General features: G+C 38.6%; 1 protein-coding gene across 4 annotated transcripts; it reads left to right on the top strand.

Moving 5' to 3' along the window:
* The first annotated feature begins 7,685 nt into the window (after positions 1 to 7,685).
* On the top strand, positions 7,686 to 21,656 carry LOC121504434 (zinc finger protein 525-like). 4 transcript variants are annotated; one of them, XM_041779185.1, is made up of 4 exons: positions 7,686 to 7,829; positions 10,472 to 10,600; positions 16,939 to 17,040; positions 17,530 to 21,656. In XM_041779185.1, the coding sequence occupies exons 3-4, from the start codon at positions 17,023 to 17,025 to the stop codon at positions 18,472 to 18,474; spliced, it is 963 nt and encodes a 320-aa protein (XP_041635119.1). In that variant the 5' UTR covers positions 7,686 to 7,829; positions 10,472 to 10,600; positions 16,939 to 17,022; the 3' UTR covers positions 18,475 to 21,656. The 4 variants fall into 4 exon arrangements, with proteins under 4 accessions (XP_041635119.1, XP_041635122.1, XP_041635123.1 ...); XM_041779188.1 differs by lacking the exon at positions 10,472 to 10,600; XM_041779189.1 differs by lacking the exon at positions 10,472 to 10,600 and having other exon boundaries at positions 7,722 to 7,746.
* The last annotated feature ends 910 nt before the right edge of the window (positions 21,657 to 22,566 follow it).

Genomic DNA, 22,566 nt, shown 5'->3' with positions numbered 1-22,566 from the left:
TTAAGGTCTTTGTCCCTGTGTGCATTTGCAAACTGTAATCTGGCTTTTTGATGTTTCTTTTGGAGTAATGGCTTCTTCCTGGGAGAGTGGCCTTTCAGCCCATGTGGGTACAGGACTCGTTTGACTGTTGATAATGACACACTCTTACCAGCTTCAGCCAGCATCTTCACAAGGTCTTTTGCTTTTGTTCTTGGGTTGAGATGCACTTTTCGGACCAAAGCACATTCATCTCTGGGACACAGAACCCGTCTCCTTCCTGAGCGGTATGATGGCTGGACATTCCCATGGTGTTTATACTTGCATATAATTGTTTGAACAGATGAACGTGGCACCTTCAGGCATCTGGAAATTGCACCCAAGGATGAACCAGACTTGTGCAAGTCCACAATTCTCTTCCTGATATCTTGGCTGATTTCTTTTGATTTTCTCATGATGTTACACAAAGAAGCAGTGTGTTTCAGGTGTGCCTTAAAATACATCCACAGGTGTGCCTCTAATTAACTCAAATGTTGTCAATAAACCTATCAGAGGCTTCCAAAGACATGACATCATCATCTGGGCTTTCCCAAATTGTTTAAAGGCATAGTAATCTTAGTGTATGTAAACTTCTGACTTTGAAGAAAATAATAAAAATTGTCTAAAAAAAATCCTTTTCTCATTATTCTGGCATTTAGCAAATAGAAATAATTTTGGTAATCCTAATTGACCAAAAACAGGAAAAGTTTAATCTGATTTAATGTTAGACAGTGAGAAAAAAACGTTTATGTGCCTTTTTATATAGTGTATGTAAACTTCTGGTTTCAACTGTAAGCTGCAATATAAGATTAATCTTGAATTTAATTGATTATTCCGACAAAATTAACTCCGAAGCCTTAATTTTGTTTTTGGATTTCTATAAGGCATTCGATACCATTGAGCATGACTTTCTGTTTAAATCGCTAAAGATGTTTGATTTTGGGAAAAACTTCATTTCAGCAGTTAAAATGTTGTACAAAGATATTAATAGTTGTGTTATGCTTTACCCTTACACCACTCCTAGGTTCCAGGTCACGCTCTGTGTGGCAAGGCTGTCCCTTTTCACCATTTTTATTTTTGTTAGCCGTGGAAATTTTATCTAGGTACATAAAAATGACAACAATATTCAAGGTATAAACATCTTTCAAAAGGAAATCCGAATAACACAGCTGGCTGATGATACTGCTCTTTTTCTTAGTGACAAACATCAGGTTGAGAAAGCAATCTCTCTTATTGGCAAACTTTCGGCTGCATCCGGTCTAAAATTAAAAACATCTAAATGTGAAATTTTGTGTTTGTACAATTGCCATGACAGCAGCATTTGTGATATTGATGTTAAAGAAAAGGTCAAATACCTGGGGATTCATATTACTAAGGACCGAAAGGAAAGAGAAAAACTAAACTTTGCTTCAAAGCTAAAAAAGACTAAATCAATCTTTAATTTATGGTTACAAAGAGACATTTCCATGTGGGGAAGAACCATCCTGACCAAGGCAGAAGGTGTCTCCATGTTTGTTTACCCTGCCTTGTCACTAGAGGTCAGCAGCGCTACAGTAAAAGACATCAACAAACTCTTCACAGACTTTGTCTGGAAAAACCGTCGCAATCACATCAGAAAAGGATTATTAACTAAACCCAAGGAGGCTGGAGGACTGGAGCTGTCGGACTCTGAAGACCTAAACAACACTTTCAAGATAAAATGGATTCAAGAATGCTAAAGGAGACCGGACTCACTGTGGTACGTTATTCCTACCAACATTTTTAATGAGGTAAGAGGGTTACAATTTGTTTTACAATGTCATTACATTGCCTTCAAACTTCCTGTCAAACTGTCCACCCTCTACCAACAGGCCTTGCTAGCATGGAAATTCTGCCATACTCACAACTTCTCACCCCACAAAACAATAATCTGGAATAATGAATCTATCACCAAACACAACACGTCATTATACCTGAAAAAATGGATGGACAAAAGTGTTATGTATGTACAAGATTTGTTTGAGGAAGGAGAGGAAGTTGTGAACTACGAGCTTTTTATTAACAAATTTAATTTTCCCATAACCTCTCAAGAATTTAACTATGTAATTAAAAGTATTCCAAAAGGTATCAAAGAACTAATGAAAGGTCTAAAAAAAATTACCAAGTTATACATCTGAATATATCTTAATTAGTGGAATGACCTCCTCCACCCACTGCAAGCCAACGATGACTGCCACCACCTCTGCCGTGTATACTGACAACTGATCTGAAAGTCTCTTGGAGATACATATTTCAGACTCAGGAATAAAAACACCAATACCCACACATTCTTGTTCATTTTTAGATCCATCAGTGAATATTTTTAGATAGCTGTAATATTTTTGTCTCAGATATACATTTGTTTTAACTCCAGTTTCAGTCAGGTGCCATTCTCTTCTCTTTTCTGGAATACTGTGTCTACTTTTGGTTCTGGGAACAGCCATGGGGGAACATTACTCAGTGGATCAGTTTTGTGAACTCCAACTTCTCCATGTTGTACTCTTTCACCTTCTCTTCAATCTGCCACCCAAAGCCTCTCCTCTGAAACCTAGAGTACTCCCAACACTTCTGTAATATCTTAGCTGAGGGGTTCTCATCGCCATTTCCTTTAAGTTTAAGCCAGTATGTTAATGAGAGTCTATCTCTCCTAATCCCTAATGGTGTTTCTCCAGCCTCTATTAGGACTGCATTAATCGGTGTTGTCCTAATGAGTCCTGTGCATATTCTTAAAGCCTTGTATTGTAATCTGTCTATTTTTTGTAGCGTGGTCTTTGCTGCTGCTCTATACACTATGCAGCCATAGTCTATTGCTGACCTCATGAGTGCTTTATAGATATCTATTAGAGCTTGTTTATCAGCCCCCCAGTTGCATCCAGCAACAGCACGGAGAAGATTTATGGCTTTTTTACATTTTGTTTCCAAGTGTTTGATATGGCTTTTCCATGTGTATTTATGGTCCAACCATAGACCAAGATATTTGAATTCAGACACTTTCTGCAGAGGTTGACCGTATAATGTCAGATTTTCATTATTAACCTTGGTTTTGTTTGTTATCATCATGTAGCATGATTTACTGACTGATAGTTTGAAACCCCATTCATATGACTATCTCTCCACTTCTTGTATTGCTTTTGTAATATTTCTGATAACATGATTCACATTTCTGCTTCTCATCCATATAGTCCCATCGTCTGCATACAGAGCAGAGTTAATACCTCCATTCAGTTTTGAAAAAATATAATTAATCATAAGATTAAACAAAAGTGGACTGATGGCACTTCCCTGGGGAGTACCATTCTCAACCTCTAACTCTTGAGAGCTCTTGAGACTCTGATTAAGGTTTTAAATGACAGTTTGAGTATTATCTACAGATGACAACAGTGCATGTATTTCATCTGCTTTTAGATCTTTCATTTCAAGGAACTTTCCTGCTGCCTCCACAATAGTTTTGATTTTATCACTTTTCCTCGTCATTTGAGTTGCTACATTAATAGTATGACAGATAAAGGCCACAAAATTCACTTTGTTCACAACTATTGTGTTTTCACCTGTCTTGCATTTGTGTGTGCAGACATTCTGTACAGGGTTCTGCCCCTGATTTTCTTGTGCATGGCTTTTCCCTTGCGGAGCTTTTCTTTGAGCCTGTTCACTTACACTAACTCTGTGTGTTTCCTCCACTCTGACTTTTTTAAGTGCTTCTGCATTCGATACCTTTTCTGTGATCTTTATTCTCTGAGCTTCTCTGGCTTCTTTTTGCACACGCAGCCTTCATATGCTGCACTATGATCACCACCACAATTACAACATTTAATCTTTGCATCTTTTTCACATTTTCCATATTCATGCTGTCCTCCACATCTCGCACATCTGAGTTTACTGTGACATTGTTTGGCAATGTGCCCTATTCTCTGACAAGCATAGCACCTCAGGGGTTTTGGGATATATTCCCTCACATTAAAGTTCATGTAACCTACTTGTACTGCTGTAGAATCACAGACATGGTTTCTTTTAGCACCCATCTCTTTTGCTTTTGATTCTAGTGGCCTCAACAACTTTATCTCCTTCAATGTCATTTTTGATGTCATCCATAGTCATGGTTAATGGTACTCCTGAAATGACACCACCTCATTCTCTCTCCAAGCAAGGTAGACATGCGGAGAATTTTCTCTTGCTGCTGCTTATTGTTTGCTTACTCGTTTATTTATTATAAACTTGGAAAATCTCATTTTCCCAATCTCTTCTTCGATCGCTTTAGTAAGCTTTATCAGGTGGTAATGCCCCCCGTCTTGATTGAACTCAACCACGACCTTCCACTCATTTATTTGATCTTGCTCATGCTGAACCTGCTTCTGTGGACTGTGCCTTACTAACCTCACTGCCATCCGACCAGCTTAACTCCCTTTCTCTCCTGCTTCTCTCTCTCACACTCCTCTTCTGCCTTGCAGATCTGGATATCATCCATTCCATTTCATTCTCACTTAAACCATCTGAGGTAGTAGACACGATGATGCAGTCTAAGTACAGTTTATGCAACCCGCCAAACAACTGCGATCCTACCGCACTCAAACATACTCTCCCCCCCTTCCGCCCCAGCCGGGGGTCAGCCAGGAAAGCACCGAAGTGTGAAACATCAAAATAAAGATGAAATAAATACCTCGCTGTCTGCACACAACCGAGAGGGAATGAGTCCGGAAGAGAAATTAATGTGCGTCAACTAAAGTTTCCCCTGGACAACAAGTAGCAGCTAAATAGTTCCTACCTTACATTAGACATGTCAAATCAGATACTTCAACTCATGGTTTTGAATTTATATCTCATATTTTGACCTTTTAAACTCATGATATTTTGAATTTTAACTCGTATTTTGCCTTTTAACAACATTATTTTGACTTTTAATTTAGTTTTGAACTAATATCACAGTATGAAACTGGACCTTTTGAACTTACAAGTTTGACCTTTTTATCTCAGATTTTTACTCTTTAAACTTTTCATTTTGACTTTTTTAGTCTCAAGCTCAATTATCATCAGTGCTGAGGTTTTTATTGTTCCCATAATTCATTGCTGGTGAAAATGAGGTTGACAGTTTAGGGTTAAATGTTGACCCTCTTAGGCTCTCAGGTTAGAACTAAATTCAGAATCCAGCCCCTGCTGTGATTGAGTTTGACAGCCCTGCTTTATAGAAACAGAGTTTAAGTTAACCCTGACTTCAATCCAGATTTACAGCAAGATAAAAGCTTTAATATCATATATGGTGACCTCTAGTGGAATAAAATTACATCTGCAGGACACAGTCACTAATTTCAGCTTGAAATACCAGCACATTTTTGAGCACACAGAAATGAATTTTGTCACTGATTTCAAATGTGTACCCAAAGGTCAAAGTTCAAGGGCTCGCATCAGGTGGTTGACAGTAGACGTGATGGACAAGACCATATAATAACCAAATAGTAGATGATAAGAAGATTTTCCTTCTTCCATAACCAACAGACTGTGGAACCTAGCCAGCAATCAGGACCAGCCTCTCCTGAGATGAAAACACAGAGACCCTACATTCAGGATCTTCTGATGATGTTGGCACTCGTACTTGTCAGTCAAGAGGATTGCAGGAATATGAAGATGACTGCTGAATTCTTGAGCTGAATCAAGATGCAGACCCATTCTATGATGGGCCAGATTCCTCTGTCTCCCATGCCATCCAGGCATCTGTTGAAGACTCACAAGTTGACTTTGGGCCTGCATCTGTTGGTGATGCTGATCAAGACTCCACTCTTCCCTGGAACCCACCTGAGCTCAATTCTCTGCAGGTATGATGTCAATCTAATGTCATTATAATAGTGCTGTCAAAATAATACTGTCCATCAATCAGTAGAAGATTCAATGATATTTTTAGCTTTCAACATGTCAAAAAGGAGAGAAATGCCATCACATTCCCACAGCCATGCTGAGATGTTTTAGACGACTTTATTTATCCAAGAAAGAGCCCAAAAGCTAAAGACATTTGGTTCATTGTGACATGAAATGAAGAAGTGCAAACCCAGGAGCATTTATCAGGATGAATAACTACAGTTCAATGATTTTTGAAGTTATTTTGTGTCTAAACTAGTATTTACAGAGGAAACAATCTGCCTTTATTAATGCCATGTCAAAGAAGCTCTTTCTTTACAGTCAAAGTTTGTAAGCAGTCATTATTTCAAGTTACCAATTCAGGTATTACAACTGGTAAAGCTTTTCTTTAAAGGTGCAGTCTGTAATATTTAGCCTCGAGCAAACTTGGTCAAAGTTGAAGAGAATATTTATAAGTAGACCTCAGCAAGTAAATCTATAAAATGACTTCATCTTTATTTACTCAGAATAAACATTTGATTCATACACAGGGAGGCTCTCCTCCGTGGACTCCACCATCTTGGATTTTTGCATCTTGCATGTTTCTGCAGTACCAAATAATGATCAAACAATTATATCTATATTCTGGTGATTACACACTCATTTGAGTCGGCCTGCTAATAAAAAAAAAGGGTTAGGACCATTTCCCCAAATGTCCATCTGTTTTCGTCACTTTGATGCCATTTCTGAGTCATTTCATGGTGAGAGGGTTTTGCCATTCTTCAGATCACAGGAGAGCCATTAACCTCAGACTGTTGAAGTTTTCTCTCTAAAGTGGAATCACAGTCTAATGATGTTTATTAGCCTAGATGTTGATTCTTCACAGAGCTCACTCAGCCACTGCTTGGTGCTCCTCATGCTCATGATGTACCTGTCACACACCTGCCTCTCCTCCTCCACATGTAGCTGCAGCAGCATCAGACTTTCTACTGCATGGACTGAAGAGTCTTCACAAGTTTTCAGCTTCTCAACACTTTTTTCTTCTAATTTGACAATTATTTCTGTATCCAGTCATAATCCAACTGTTTTCAGGATTAGTTTGGTTTTCCTCCAGACACTTTAGTTTCACTTTCTAAGCTGGAGCAGAGTGGGGAGGGGAGGGCCTTAAATGGACCTTTAGGACACGTGATTGGTCCAGTAAACTGTCATTATAAAGTCAACAGCCAATGGGCCACTGCCCCTGCTCTATGGGCTCTAATGTTTTCAGATTTGATCTCATATTTTGACCTTTCAAACGTATGAATCTAACTTTCTCCTCATATATTTGCTCTTTAAAACATTATTTTTCTATTTTTAATATCATCTTCTGATCTTTTGAACTAATAAATTGGAATTTTATCTCAGATTTGAGCCTTTAAACTTATCATTTTTACTTTTTTGAATTTCCAAATGATTCATCATCAGTGCTTTCTTTTGTCATATTTTATTACTGAAAATGAGGTTGACAGTTCTGGTTAAATGTTGACCCTGTTAGGATCTCAGCTTAGACCTAAATCCAGAATCCGGCCCCTGCTGGGACTGAGTTTGACACCCTTGATTTAGATTGTTAATGTAGGTTGCACACACACACACACACACACACACACACACACACACACACATACATTTTATTTTAACTGCCACAATAGCATGTCAATTGAGTGATTTATTTGCACATTTAATTTAGTAGTTTATTTTTGTTGAAGTATCTGATTTGACATGTCTAATGTAAGGTAGGAACTATTTAGCTGCTACTTGTTGTCCAGGGGAAACTTTCGTTGACGCACAGAGTTGGAGGACAGCGTGCAGCAAGTAGAGACAATACTGAGAGAAGGTGAAGAAGGTTTTTAAGTGAGTATTTTCTCCAGTTTTATTGTTGGAGGATTCATCTCTCTTCCGGACTCATTCCCTCTCGGTTGTGTGCAGACAGCGAGGTATTTATTTCATCTTTATTTTGATGTTTCACACTTTATTCTCCAACTTGTGTAATATGAATGCATGCTGCTTTGTAATGCAGTGTAGTGTATTTCAAACAGTTGGACGGTGGATTAGATGAAGATGATGTGCTGAAAGAATAAATCCATCAGTTCCAGAAGAACTTTGGTGTGGTATATTTCCTGGAGGGACCGAGCAAACAAGAGGACGTCTTTTTCGGCCGTCTTCAGGACGTCTATATAAGGTGCAAACACAGTTCAAAAATGGTCCGTTTGGACGTTGTTTCAACGTCTTCCATGGACTAATTTTAGACAAAGTTTATGTCCATAATATAGCCTTATTTACGGCTTTATTACAATGCAGTCCTGACTATATATTAAAATACCAAACTTATTCTGACTGCAGTAGCCTGGTGTCATTAAACAAAGGCCATCTCAAACATTTAGTGTAAATGTAGTCCCATACAGCATTCAAAATACATTTTTATTGCAAATAAAAACTTGAAGGAATTTTCTACATTCAGAGTATTTAATATTTAGATTTAGTAAAAAGACTAGTATAAATGCTCTGTCCCAGTTCAGATGTAAAATAGACTCCCTAAAACAGACAGGAAATAAAAAGAAGTAAAGACAAAAACAAACAAACAAGAAAACAGGAAGTGGACATTCAAAAACAAATCAATACTACAACAGGGTATATACAGGAAGTCTGACATTAGATTTGCTTCTTTTAAGACCCTCTTCATGCATTTTTATACCCATCACATCTCTAACTTGTAATCAGTTACTTTAAAAACAGTTACTTGTGTTTAGTGCTGAGAGGAAGGCGAAAATTTGCTGCGCAGTAATGTGATTGTGATTACAGTATAAAACAAATAGTGTCATGAATCTACTTGACAGATTATGAAGGAATAGAAGTGTGTATTTCTCAATTAAAAAAAAAAAAAATCAAGTAGTTAGTAGCATAAAAACCACACATAACAAGTTTACAGTACTACTTTGAAAATAACCTATTTTCCCCCAAATTAGGGTGCTTCCTTCGTTGAAAATATAGGTAGTGGCAATCCTTTGATCAAATATGTAAGTAGACAGCCTGATATTTAAATTGCAGTTAGATTAATTGTGCAGCACTAATTAAAGGGAAAAAAAAATCTAATGAAAGGTATAAATGCCCATTTCAAAATACTTCCGATCACAAACTCTGATTTTAGAGCAGTGATGTGTCAACCATCACCTTACTGTTGCAGCTGATCAGCCATGGCTCACCATTACTGAGTTTAATTTATTTCAGTAGTTTATATTCATAACCATGGGAAGGATTTAAGTTAGATGTGGTGGAGTTTCAAAAAATCTTGTGTGTGATTAAATATAAATATAAAAAGCAGACAAAACAACCTCTTTGCCATAAAAAATAAAAACACATGTTTATATCAATAAAGAAATCTACAAAATTTAAGAAACTTTTAGAGCCTTAATCTTAGCTGAATGGATTTATCATTTTTTTAATACTTTTTAAGACACTGCAGACGGCATTTAAAAACATGACAATGCTGAAGCAGACAGCATGTAAAAACATGACAATGCTGAAGGAGACAGCATGTAAAAACATGACAATGCTGAAGCAGACAGCATGTAAAAACATGACAATGCTGAAGCAGACAGCATGTAAAAACATGACAATGCTGAAGGAGACAGCGTGTAAAAACATGACAATGCTGAAGGAGACAGCGTGTAAAAACATGACAATGCTGAAGCAGACAGCGTGTAAAAACATGACAATGCTGAAGCAGACAGCGTGTAAAAACATGACAATGCTGAAGGAGACAGCGTGTAAAAACATGACAATGCTGAAGGAGACAGCGTGTAAAAACATGACAATGCTGAAGCCGACAGTGTGTAAAAGCATGACAATGCTGAAGCAGCAACATAAATGCTGGGACAGATATGCTGAAGCAGACAGCATGCAATACAATGCTGAAGGAGACAGTGGGTACAATGCTGAAGGAGACAGCGAGTAAGAACACATGAAGAAAATCTATGAAGAAGATTAAGAGTAGGACATCCAGGTTTGTTCAGCTGCATGTGTTCAGGCAGCATCTTCTTTTCCCTCCAAGTGAATTCAGTTCAGCATCTGTAAAAGTTGGAAGACAAAAAGTTTTAGCCACGCAAAGGCAATCTGTAAGCCATGCACTTGTATACACTGTCTGCACTGCATATAGCTATGCTGTTGGAGGTCAGAATGACATGCAGATTGGGTCCTGGACCGACTGACTTGTTTTAGACCAGATCTGCATGTCCTGTGGACATCCAATATTTAGTGGGGAGTGATAGTTATGGCTGAAAATGTTCATGTTTCACTGTGATTTGTTGGAGGCTCTTAAGTGGATCATATGGTTTAAAACTACACCAAACTCATGAAAAACAAACTTATAAAAAAATAGAATAATAAAGTAAAAACCATCAATGAGTACGATTTGAAGTAACTCTGCCAGAGTGTCTCTGATTTTCGTCCAGAAGAAGAAAGTTCATTTGTAGTTCTACACATACTGAGGCTCTTTTTACTAACTTTTTGTCTCATGACGTTTTTCCTCTCTCCTACAGTGTCCATTACAATTAAATGCATCCAGACAGTTCTGCAACAGTCCCGCCATTGACCTACTTCCGGTCAGCGCTGAGTGAGTCCACACGGCCCCTCGTCTCCTCTGAGGGTTAGAGTGATTTTCAGCTGGTCTGCTAACCGCCAAAGAAGTCCAGAGAAGAAGAAGAAGAAGGTAAACCTGATCTGTGCTAAACTAAAGTTAGTGGTTTGACTGTGTCACAGTTGTTTGTTTGTTCATCTTCTATGTTTAGTAGTGATTAGGGTGGACATGTGTCCGGACAGGCCGGAATTTAAATGCCTTGTTCAGCGCTGGACTCTTATTTGTCCTCCTTTTGGAGTCGCACCATTGCTCTCTGTCTCTGAGCATCAGTCCGGTGTTTGTCTGTTAAATCAGTGTTCATTTCATCCACTAAAACTATTAGTCGACAGCCTTTTTCATGACAAAAACTAGACTAAAACTAACAAAAATAGATCTGTGATGACTAAAACCGACAAAAACTAAGTTTAGTTTTCATCAAGATGACTAAAACTAGACCAAAATGTAATGTAGTTTTGGTCAGACATTGTAAATCTGTGATATTTCTCCACTGTGGGTAAATCTATCTAAGAACAATGCATCTGTATCTATTCTGCCTCTCAGCTGTAGAAAGCAGGGACCCCAGGTTTGGCAGAGAACACACTACCATGATTTGGTGCCATATTAACGCCCTGTTTATATGATAACGTTTTGCTTCGTTTTCTGTTTTCATTTCCAAGAAGTTCCACATTCAGATGGCAATGTTTTCAATACGATCTCTGTTCACATGGGACTGTGGGAAACACCAAAAATTTCCTGTTTACACAGAGACGGGGCCGTACGCTGGTCCTCTCTCCAGTAGAGTAGGTGGCGGTAATGCACCTTTACACTGGTTGCCACCCACCAATAAAACAAAAAGATAAAGAAGAATAAGACGACTACGGGAGCTGAGTAGGGTCAAAAAGGCTGCCGGCTACACAAGGTTTAGGGCCAGGAAGAACCAACATCCAGCAGTTAGGGAGGACTTTCTGGAGAGTGATGGTATCAGAGTAATGGAGCAGTTACTGTGCACTCACACTAGTAAGTAAGTAAGTAAAATTTATTTGATACAGCACCTTTCACAGAGGAAGTCAAAAAGTGCTTTACAAAACAAAATAATAAAACAGCAAAATACATACAATGAGCAAGAATAAAAGACAGAATTAGTGCAAGTAAACAAAAATTACAACCAATAATCAAAAGCCAGTTGAAAAAGATGCATTAATAGCTGCTTTTTAAAAATCTTGATTGAAGCAGCAGAGTGTAAGTTAAAAGGGAGAGTTCCAAAGGGTCAGGGCCACAACCTCAAAGGCTCGATCACCTTTGGTTTAAGACTGGCCTGGGGGACAACAAGAAGACCCTGATCTGAGGACCTTAAGGGGTTCTGCTGGGGATGTAGGGATGGAGCAGGTCAGCTATATATTCAGGTGCTTGATTATGGAGGGCTTTATAAACAAAAACAAGGGTCTTAAAGTGAATTCTGAATTTCACTGGAAGCCAGTGTAAAGAATATAAAACAGGTGTCATGTGAGTTGATCTGCTGGACCTGGTAAAAAATCTAGCAGCAGCATTCTGTATCAACTGTAGACTGTCAAGAGAGGATTTATTGAGGCAGGTAAAGAGGGAATTACAGTAATCTAGACATGTAGAGACAAAAGCATGAATTAACATTTCTAACTTGGTGTGTGAGACAACGGATTTTAGTTTAGCTATGTTTCTTAAATGAAAAAAACAAGAACGGGACAGTGATCTGATATGATGATCAAAAAACATTGACTGGTCAAAAATCACACCAAGATTTTTCAGATTTGCTTTGACTGAGGAAGAAAGGGGCCCAGTACACTGATGCAATGGTGTCTGCAGCAGTGATAAAGATCTCTGTTTTTTCTGTGTCGATCTGAAGGAAATTATTATCCATCCAGTCCTTAATAGCAGTTGAGCAGTTCATTAACCTTACACATGTCATCAGGCTTAAAAGAAATTTGCAACTGAATATCATCAGCATAAAGATGATAATATATTCCCTGAAATTTGCTAATTACATGACCTAATGGTAGCATGTACACAGAAAATAAAATGGGGCCCAGGACAGAACCTTGAGGCACACCACAGGACAGACTACAAGATTCAGAAGGGTAGGGGCCAACTGAAAAAGACCTCTCTGAAAGGTAACTGGAGAACCAGTCAAGTGTACATCCATTCACACCTACCCACTGTCTCAGTCTGTCAGTCAGGATGCTGTGATCCACAGTGTCCACAGTGCAGAGCTCAGGTCGAGAAGCACTAAGATGGAACATTCTCCTGCATCAGAGGCCATCATAATGTCATTAGTGACTCTGACCAGAGCTGACTCTGTTGAGTGTTTTCTGATGAAAACCAAAGATGTTGTGTGCACTTTAAAAGGAAGTGATCTGATTAGCAACAGCTTTTTTTTTTTAATTTTAGAAATAAAAGGCAATTTAGAAATCGGGTAGTAGTTTTGAGTGACAGTGCAGGTTAGCTTTCTTAGGGGCTTTACAATGGCAGATTTAAAATACAGTGGCACATAACCAGATTCCAGAGAGCTATTCACAATGGCAACTAGACAAGGACCTATAGGCATTTAAAACATTTTTGAGCAGTGAGGTTGGCAGGATATCCACTGAGCAAGAAGTATTCAGACCGTTCACTATGTCAGATAAGTCTTGTAGGGAGATAGGAGAAAAACTGTCAAGTGATGACGGCTGACATGGAGAATCAGTAAGCGGAGTGAGTGGAGTTGAAGAGGGGGTAATGCTGGCTCTTATATCTCTGATCTTATTCACAAAAAACAAGAAATTATTGCAGTCTTTGTTGGAAAATATGGGTACATCTGGAGAAGCAGGAGTTGTAATTTTGCTGATAGTGTCAAATAGGAGCTTCGGGTTACGTTTACACTTAGCTATCAAATTTGCAAAGTAAGATGTTCTTGCATCTTTTACCATCATGTTGTATTTGGCTATGAGGTCTTTATAGTGGAAACGATGAACATTACATTTGGTAGACTTCTATCGCCTCTCCACTCTCTGACTGGTGTGTCAGAAACATCGAACATTATCATTCATCCAAGGAGATGTTTGTATAGAGGGGCCTAGTCTTGCTCTCATTGGGGCCACTTCATCTAAAATAGAGGCGCAATGTGAGTTAAAATATTTTAAAAGATTTTCAACATCTGTATGAGAGGACAAAACTATATTTGTGTTGAAAGCTGCAGAATTTTTTTTCTGCTGAGAGCAGATTGCAGACACGAGAGCATCTTGAATGTTTAGAGACCAGTGGATCTACCTTAAAGGACAGGTTAAAAAGGACAGAAACATGGTAAGAAACATGCAGCTCCTCTGAGCAAACAGAATCAATATTTAGACCAAATGTAAAAATGAGATCCAAGGTGTGACCTTTTATGTGTGTGTGGGGGCCAGTTACATGTTGGAAAAAGTTAAATGATTCTGTAATATTGATAAAATCAGCAGCAAAGCTGCTAGAATTGTCATCGACATGAATATTAAAATCACCCATCATAATGACCTTATCAAAACCAATAATAGAGGATAAGAAATCACTAAATTCAGGAATGAAACAGGACCCAGAAGGCCAAACCAGGCCTTCTGGGTCATGTCTGGGTTCTTTTGAGCCTAAAGTCCAGAACATTTGACCATTGAGAGTGCATTTGTTCCATGGGGGGGGGGGGGGGGGACATAAATGTAAACATAGGCTTGTTTTGGCTGTAAATATCAGCTCATGTTGTCTGGGGCAGCCTACTGTTCCAGGGGGGCAACTTAGTCAAAGTGGACGGCATCATGAAAAAAGAGCAGGATCTCAAGATTCACAAAGAAAACATCAAGCCGTCAGCTCAGAGTCTGGACCAGGGGGAGAGTTGGACTTATCAACAAGACAACGACCCAAAACATACGGCCAAAGTTTCCAGGAAATGCTTTTTTTTTTTCTTTTTTTGGAACTTTCTTTTTATTTTGCATTTGTATAAATACAACACTGGAGATGCTTTCAAACATACACTTATCAGTCCTTCCATCCTTACATGACATTACTCTTTGAATTAGTTTTTTACACAGGTTCCACTGAGTTGTCCTTAAATCAGTCCTAGGTAGAGGTCAAAATACCTCAACACCTGCTACATATACATAGACCTAAACTTAATTACAACTACTACAACCAGCTATATGGTTGCGAGGACTTAGATAACTCAAGTCTATTCAGTTACTACCAAAACAGTATTTTTCCAAAAATGAAAAAATATTTTAATACATTCCCATCTGTACTGAAAAATAAAAGTTGTTTTGAACTGAACAAGCGTATTCAAATAAAGTACAAATTAGTACACAATGAAAGAGAAAAAAAAAAAAAAAAGGATGAATAAAAATAAAAATATATAAATAAAAACAGAGGCGACTAGAGTCCAGGCATTGCCTGAATTACTGGAGACCATTTTTCAACAAATCTCTCTAATTTCAACTGTAGCCTTGCTGTAATTTTTTCCATAATCAGAACATTCCTTAGCCTTTCTCTCCATTCCGTTATGCTAGGAGGCTGTGGTTTCAGCCAGGATGCTGTTATTGTTTTCTTTGCGATTAAAAGCAAAATTCTCAACAAATAGATCAGATCTTTATTGATAGAGTCTTCTGGAACTATACCCAGCATGACAAGCGAAGGATCCATTGTAAAAGTAATACCCAGAATCTGTCCAATTTCATTTTGAATATTTTTCCAAAAACCTAAAATTCTGGGACAGTCCCAGAATATGTGTGTAAAATCCCCGACCTGACCACAGCCTCTCCAGCACAGATCAGATGTACTGCTGTATCTTGAAGTAATGAATGGAGTATTAAAGTAACGCATTTTTATTTTCCAGTCAAACTCCCTCCACAATGGACTGCCGGTTAATTTATGTCCCTCTCTAAAAGAGTCTTCCCACCTTTCATCCGTTATGATAATGTTTGCCTCTAATTCCCATTTCTCTTTGACCCTTAAGTTATTATCTTCAGATTCATTTTGTAATGCTTTATAAATCCTTGAAATAACACCTTTTTTTGTTTCAGTTTCTGTAAATGCCATAAACACTTCTTCTAGTTTAGATGGTGTTTTACAAATATTACCCCATTCTTCATGTTTCTGAAGATAACTTCTTAGTTGTAAAAATTTGTAAAAATCTTGTGTTGGTAAATTAAATTCCCTTCTGAGCTGTTCAAATGACTTCATGGTTTGTCCCGTGAATACCTGCGCAATATATATTAATCCCCTTTCTGCCCACTTATTGTATCCCACATCCATTGTGGAGGGTATAAAATCCGGATTTACTGCTATTTTAGTAATTCTACATATGGAGTTTGATAGTCTTAATTTCTTCCGAACTATGGACCAAATCTTCTTAGTATTCCTGATGCATTCGTTTGTAATCTTCATTCCCTTTTGTATTTTTTCATTTAAGAATGGAATAGTTTCCAGAGGTATCTTTGGACAAGACTTTTTCTCTATTTCTACCCATATAGACTCAGTTTCATTAGTTATCCACATTACTACTGCTCTGAGTTGAGCGGCCCAGTAGTAGTTTTTTAAGTTGGGTAGATTCAACCAGGAAATGCTTTTAAACCAATGATGTGAAAGTTTTGGAATGGCCTTGTCAAAGTCCTGATCTCAACCCCATTGAGAACTTCTGGGGGAACTTAAGAAAAAGGTAGCAGCAAGGAAGAAGATCAACTTCAAGGATCTTGAAGCTTTTGACAAGGAAGAGTGGTTCAAACTTCCCAAGGACTTTTGTAACAAACTTGTGAGCAATTCCAGGAATCACTTGGAGGCTGTTACTAAAAATAGAGGCTTTGCAGTTGATCACTAAAACAGGGTATGAATCATTTTGACACAGTGATTTTTTTGTGTTGTTAAAAATATGTGTTAGGGTTGTAGTTCCAAAATCAAATGTGTATGGCTGAAGGCTTTCCAACATTTTCTGTCCATGTTTTTTTGAGGGTGAAGAGTCACTGTTTAAATGAGAAAAATCAAAAGTTCTTCAAAGTGACAGGGGTACGAATGATTTCAGGCTTGACTGTATGTTATTTCCTGATGGCTGCTGTTTGTTTAATGGGCTGGTCCTAAGGACTGAAGTTTTAGGTCTGCTCCACATTCTTACAAGGAATAAGCTAAACCTAATTAGTAAATGTCTGATATAAACACAAATCTAATCACGTTCATCCCTATTATTCACAGTTTACATCAACCAATCACAGCCTGTGAAAGCGTGAGTCACGCCAGGTGTTATTTTTGAGCCCACCTCCTCTCTGAGATAAAAACTACTGTTCCTTTCTTTCTGAATGGAGCCGCCACTATGACGCCTTTCTAGAAGTTTGTAAGAATGAGGCAGCGGGCTTCTGCAGACCGTGGACACTTGAGGAGCTGCTGTCTGATAATGTGTCTCTGTTTGTCCTCAGCTCAGTGCTGAGACCAGACACTTGTGGAGAGGAACGCCGTCCATCATTGAATCTGACTTCAGGGCAGCTGTCTGAGGAAGAAAGATGACTCCCCCTCTCAAGGTAGGAATGAATTTACACTCAACACATTTAAAGTTTGACTTTTTCCTTTCTGACAATGTGATGGAGTTGAGCAGCTGATTTTCTGCCTCCAGTGAGAAAGGTTTGGATGTCCTGGAAGGTTAGACATAGTTATTTGGTGTAGTTTCCTCTAACTGTAACTGAGCTCCTGTCTTGTAGTAGTCTAGTAGTCCAGTCTTCTACAGTTGTTTTAATTCCAAAAAACAAACATTTTCATGTTACTATGCCAACTGACCTCAGGAAAATGAAATCTGTGGATGTTTTGGTCATGAAGGGAAAAATGTGAATCAGTTTTTTAGTCAATCACTGACTCCTACCAGGAGGCCATTTTTGTTGCAGTGGTATTGAAAAGTGTATCAGTTTGACATTGAAAACACTGCTATTGTGACAACTCTCCTCCGCAGTAATGCAAAGCTGTCAGCTGAAGATCTCCACCATGACTGTTTTCTTTTCTGCTTCTTGTTGTTCTAGAAACGGAGGGGCACGCCTCGTAGTCATGACTGTCAGCAGTGTGGTAAAGAGTTCTCTTCTTCATCAGGTTTAAAGAAGCATATGCGAGTTCACACTGGAGAGAAACCATACAGCTGTGATCAGTGTGGTATGGCCTTCTCTCGAGTAGATACTCTAAGGATCCATCAGCGTATCCACACTGGAGAGAAACCGTACAGCTGTGAGCAATGTGGTTTGGCCTTCTCTCAAGCAAGTACTCTAAGGATCCATCAGCGTATCCACACTGGAGAGAAACCGTACAGCTGTGAGATCTGTGGGAAAGCTTTCACACGTTCATATGCATTGAAGAATCATAAACGCACTCACACTGGAGAGAAACCATACAAATGTGAGGACTGTGGTAAAAGTTTCAGGCGGTTGGATACCCTCAAGGCTCATAGAAACATCCACACCAGAGAATTACTCTTCCCTTGTCAGGATTGTGGTAAAGTCTTTACCGATCAAAAATCTTTAAAGAGTCATGAGCGTATTCACACTGGAGAGAAACCCTTCAGCTGTGACCAATGTGGGAAAACCTTCAGGCATAAAAGGACCTTAACAGTCCACCAGCAGATCCACAGTGGAGGGAAACCACACAAATGTAGACACTGTGAGAAAGCCTTCACAAGTAAATGGGAATGCAACACACATGAACGCATCCACACCGGTCTGAAACCATACGTCTGTGGGGAGTGTGGGAAGAGTTTTGATTGGTCATCTTCACTTCGTCATCATGAACTCAGCCATGTTGGAGTCAGAGAGTACCAGTGTGAGTGCTGTGACAAAAAGTTTGTTTCAACTCACAATCTTGAGAAGCATCTGCGTATCCACACCGGACACAGGCCGTACTGGTGTGTTGGTTGTGAGAAAAGCTTCACATGGAGCTCTTGGCTGAAAAAACACAAATGTGTAAAAAAAGAGAACTAGGGGGCGCTCGTGAGCAGCGTCATGTTAAGACGTGGGTTAATGAGCTCTGCATGGATTAAAATTTAAATATTGTTTTTCGCTCTCACTCAGTCTAAAAGTCAAAAAAGGACATACTACAACGTGTTTGTAGTCGTATAATTCAAAAAATAGACGTCTCCTGAACCATCCAGTGAGTTAAATTGCCCTGAAATGCCAAAACATTCAAAGGCCAAAGCAGGCCTAGAGGCCTTGGACTCTCCCGACCCTGAATTCCTGAAACCCCCCAGAGCTTGTCAGACGTGGACGCGATAATGATGGCACTGCAGAGAATGGAACAAAGTGTGGTAGCTAAGATCGATACGTCCATCGCTGCATTATCAGGTGAACTACACAAGAAAATAAACCATCTCTCAAGGGACATGAGAATGGAAAATACCAGAGTCCAAGGAGAGATGAAAGCATACGCTACACGGATCGATAGCCTGGAGGAAGGAGCTAACAGCTATGCTAACAGGGTCGTGGAGTTGGAAAATAAAGTTACGTCTCTCACATTGGAAGTCACTCGGCTGACGGCTAAAACTGACGACCTAGAATGTCGTCAGTGGAGAGACAACTGCAGAATAATCGGCGTGGAGGAAGGTTCTGGCTTCTCAGAGGCTCACACAGAGCATGCTTTATGATGTAAAGACCAAAGACTTACTTGAGCCAAATCTTTACAGGTACGCTGATTTGCCATTTCTGTTCAAATAGGTGGCTATCTGATTTAAAATATGGTAACAGGGAGGGGGATACATTTTGTGTTTATTTTTTAATGAGTGGTGATAATATTAAGGTTTTTGACAATCCTTGGTGAATAAGTCCTCCCGATATTTTATTTTATTTCATTTTGAGCTCTTCTGTGTCCACCAGAATTTTCCTTCTATTTTAGCTTAAAAAGGCGTATATAAATATATTTTATTTCAGGGCTCACCCACTTATTTTGTGATTCTGTCTGCAGCTGTGGATTCTGAATGATGGTTAAATTTTGTTTCTATTTAATGGACTCATCAAGGTGTAGCCATTTGAAGAACAGTTCAAAAATCGACTTGACTTGATGAATTAAGCCACAATATTGCTGATTTAGAGAAAAGATATGCTGTCTCACCTACACCTGATTTATATGAGGAAAAGCTATTACTTCAGTCTGAATACAACAAGCTTTCAAACCTGGCAGATAGAAAAGGCTTTAGAGAAATCTAAACTAGTTCATTCTGAGCACAGTGATAGAGCAGGCAGGTTGCTTTCACTTCAGCTCAAACAACATTCAGAGGAACGCACTATACCAGGAATGAATTTAGATCCTAACACAAGCTCTCATAATCCCCAGACCATGAATGATCAGTTTAAACATTTCTATTCTAATCTCTACCAATCTGAGTCAGAAAATGAGCTGACTGAAATATATTTTCACATTGGATATCCCAAAAATAAACCCTGAAGCCCAGGCCTCCCTAGAAACCTCCATAACGGCTGAGGAAATATTGTCTGCTATTAAAGCAACTCAGAGTGGGAAAGCACCGGGTGAGCACTTGGGTGAGACTACAAAATAATCATCAAAAATGATTAGAACGTACTAAAACCCACTTGGATAGATGGTGGAAGCTCCCCATTTCACTGGCTGGCCAGATTAATTCAGTGAAGATGACAATAATGTCTAAGTTTCTTTATTTATTTCAGATGATACCCATTTTCCTCCCTAAGTCCTTTTTCCTTCAACTAGATGCTCTTGTTTCTTCATTTATATGGAATAAATCCACAGCAAGAGTGAAAAAATCTCATTTAGAGAGAGCTAAATCAGAGGGAGGTCTGGGCTTACCCAGTTTTTGACACTACTATTGGGCTGCTAACATTGCCAAACTCAATTATTGGACCACAGTGTTGGCTGGCAAAGAAGGAGCCCTTTGGGTAGACATGGAGTTAAAGTCAACTCTCCCAGTCTCTCCAGTTTCATTTCTGACAGCACCACTGAGTACTAAAAACACTAACCAGAATTTGAATGTTCATTTGGTTGTCAGAAACTCTGTTCAAATATGGGACCAGTTCAGGAGACATTTTGGCCTTAAAGGTATAAATAGACTTTGCCCTATTATGTTTAACCATCTCTTCAGGCCATCTCAACTAGACTCAGCATTTTCATTGTGGCGTACAAACGCTCTTGTTTTCTTTAAGGATTTGTTTCATGAGGAGGGCTTCCTACCATTTATTTCACTTTGCCAGCTTTACAATTTGCCAAACTCCCCAGAAGATATATCATATTTAGTCCTCAACATTGACCCATCCAAGAGAGGTTTGATTTCTAAATGATACAACTTGATCCAAAAAGAGCTCTTCCATAAATGGGAAAAATCTAAAAGTGCCTGGGAGGCTGATATTGGGGAACCCATTCTGGATGAAACTTGGGAAAACATGATCTCTAAAATGCATACTTGGTCCTTCTGTGTTGGTCATGGAGTCATCCAGTTTAAAGTGGTGCACCGTCTTCACTACTCTAATGATAAACTGGCAAAGATTTATCCCAGTGTTGACCCGGCATGCCCTCGGTGTCAGTACTCCCCTGTTTCCCTTTGTCACATGTTTTGGTCTTGTCAATCTCTCTCCAATTTCTGGACCCTGGTTTTTCCTTCTCTTTCAGCAATAGGGAATGAGACTATTAATCCCAACCCTCTGACAGCAGTTTATGGAGTAATAGAAGAAGGTATAAAGCTCCCCCTTTCCTGTAAAAATGCTCTAGCTTTTGCATCTCTGAAATCAGGTATTCTGTACGTGGATCTGCAGAGAAATACAGTAAGACTTGGTCCTTATTTGTAACACATGTCAAAACTTGAACACTGCTTTGAGATATGAGGTCTTCTTGTTACTTGGTCACTGTAGATATGAGATTTCAGTTGTGGGAAATTGTGAGACATGGTGTGTCATTTATTATCTGCTAATACTGAGCAGATAGTACAAATCTGAGCATCAGTTTGTTTTATTTTTTCTTATTTTTATTTTCCTTTAACTTGTTCTATTATTTAAAATGAGTAATGTATTATTATTTTCTTCTTTTCTATTTAGTTTTTGATTTCCAATGTACATACTCATTTATTCAATCATTGTATGTATCTGTGTGTTTTGGTGGACTACATTTTACTCTCATTTTGAGTGTATAACCTGTTATTTGCCTCCTGAAGGGTGAGGGTGGGGGGTGGGGGCGGGGAATCTATGTGTCATGATCTTCATTTCATCAACATGTTTTGTATTTGTTAAAAACAACAATAAATAAAGTTAAAATAAAAAAGAAACAGAATGAAACTGAGTAAAGGTAACAAAGTCAGGCTTAGTTATGTGGATAAACTCTGGAAGATTGGCTTACATGACCTCAATTATTCTTGTTTAGGAGAAAAATCACAGTGTCTTGTATTTTTAACAAAAGAAACTGACAACAAAATGATTTATGTCAAGATAGAAACTTGGATTTTTATTGTTGACTCTGCTTTTATTCCTCCATAGCAGAGATGATGAGTGAGGAAGAGCTCTCTTTAACAACACTAATCTCTCACAAACAGGATCAGAGGAATCTCAGCAGTCATCTCTCCACACATTTCATCAAATCTACATTTACACTCTGCCCCAGGGCATCATGGGAAAATTCTGCCCACATTTGAAATCCCCCCTCAATCAACAGTTCAGCTGTTAATTCACAAAGCTCTTTATCCCTAATACTGATAATACTGGCTGTTATTAGAGCTACACTTACAGCTTGTTCTTCATCACAACACATCATTTTGTTCTAATATCTTCTTTTTCTAAGGTTTGACTAATTTTTGCCAAACAATGAGGAGCCATAAATCACATGTTCAATTGTAAATTGACCTTTGACCTTCATCAGAATGTTCTAGTCAGTAGAAATAGGACAGTCTGCTTGTCTGAAATGAGCTAATATGTGACCGGAGCCAGATAAAGTTCCTGCAAGTCGGCATTCCGGTGGTTGAGAAAAATGAGTACAAAGTCGCTTTCTTCAAAATGATCATTTTTCGTTTTTTCTCATTTTATGCAAGTCCGACATTTAAACTATTCATTTGATGAAAAAAGTAA

This window comes from Cheilinus undulatus, linkage group 22 (genome assembly GCF_018320785.1).
Source record: "Cheilinus undulatus linkage group 22, ASM1832078v1, whole genome shotgun sequence".
Classification (NCBI taxonomy): Eukaryota; Metazoa; Chordata; class Actinopteri; order Labriformes; family Labridae; genus Cheilinus; species Cheilinus undulatus.
The sequence above is the reverse complement of the archived record's forward strand: the minus strand, read 5'-3'. Positions and strand labels throughout refer to the sequence as shown.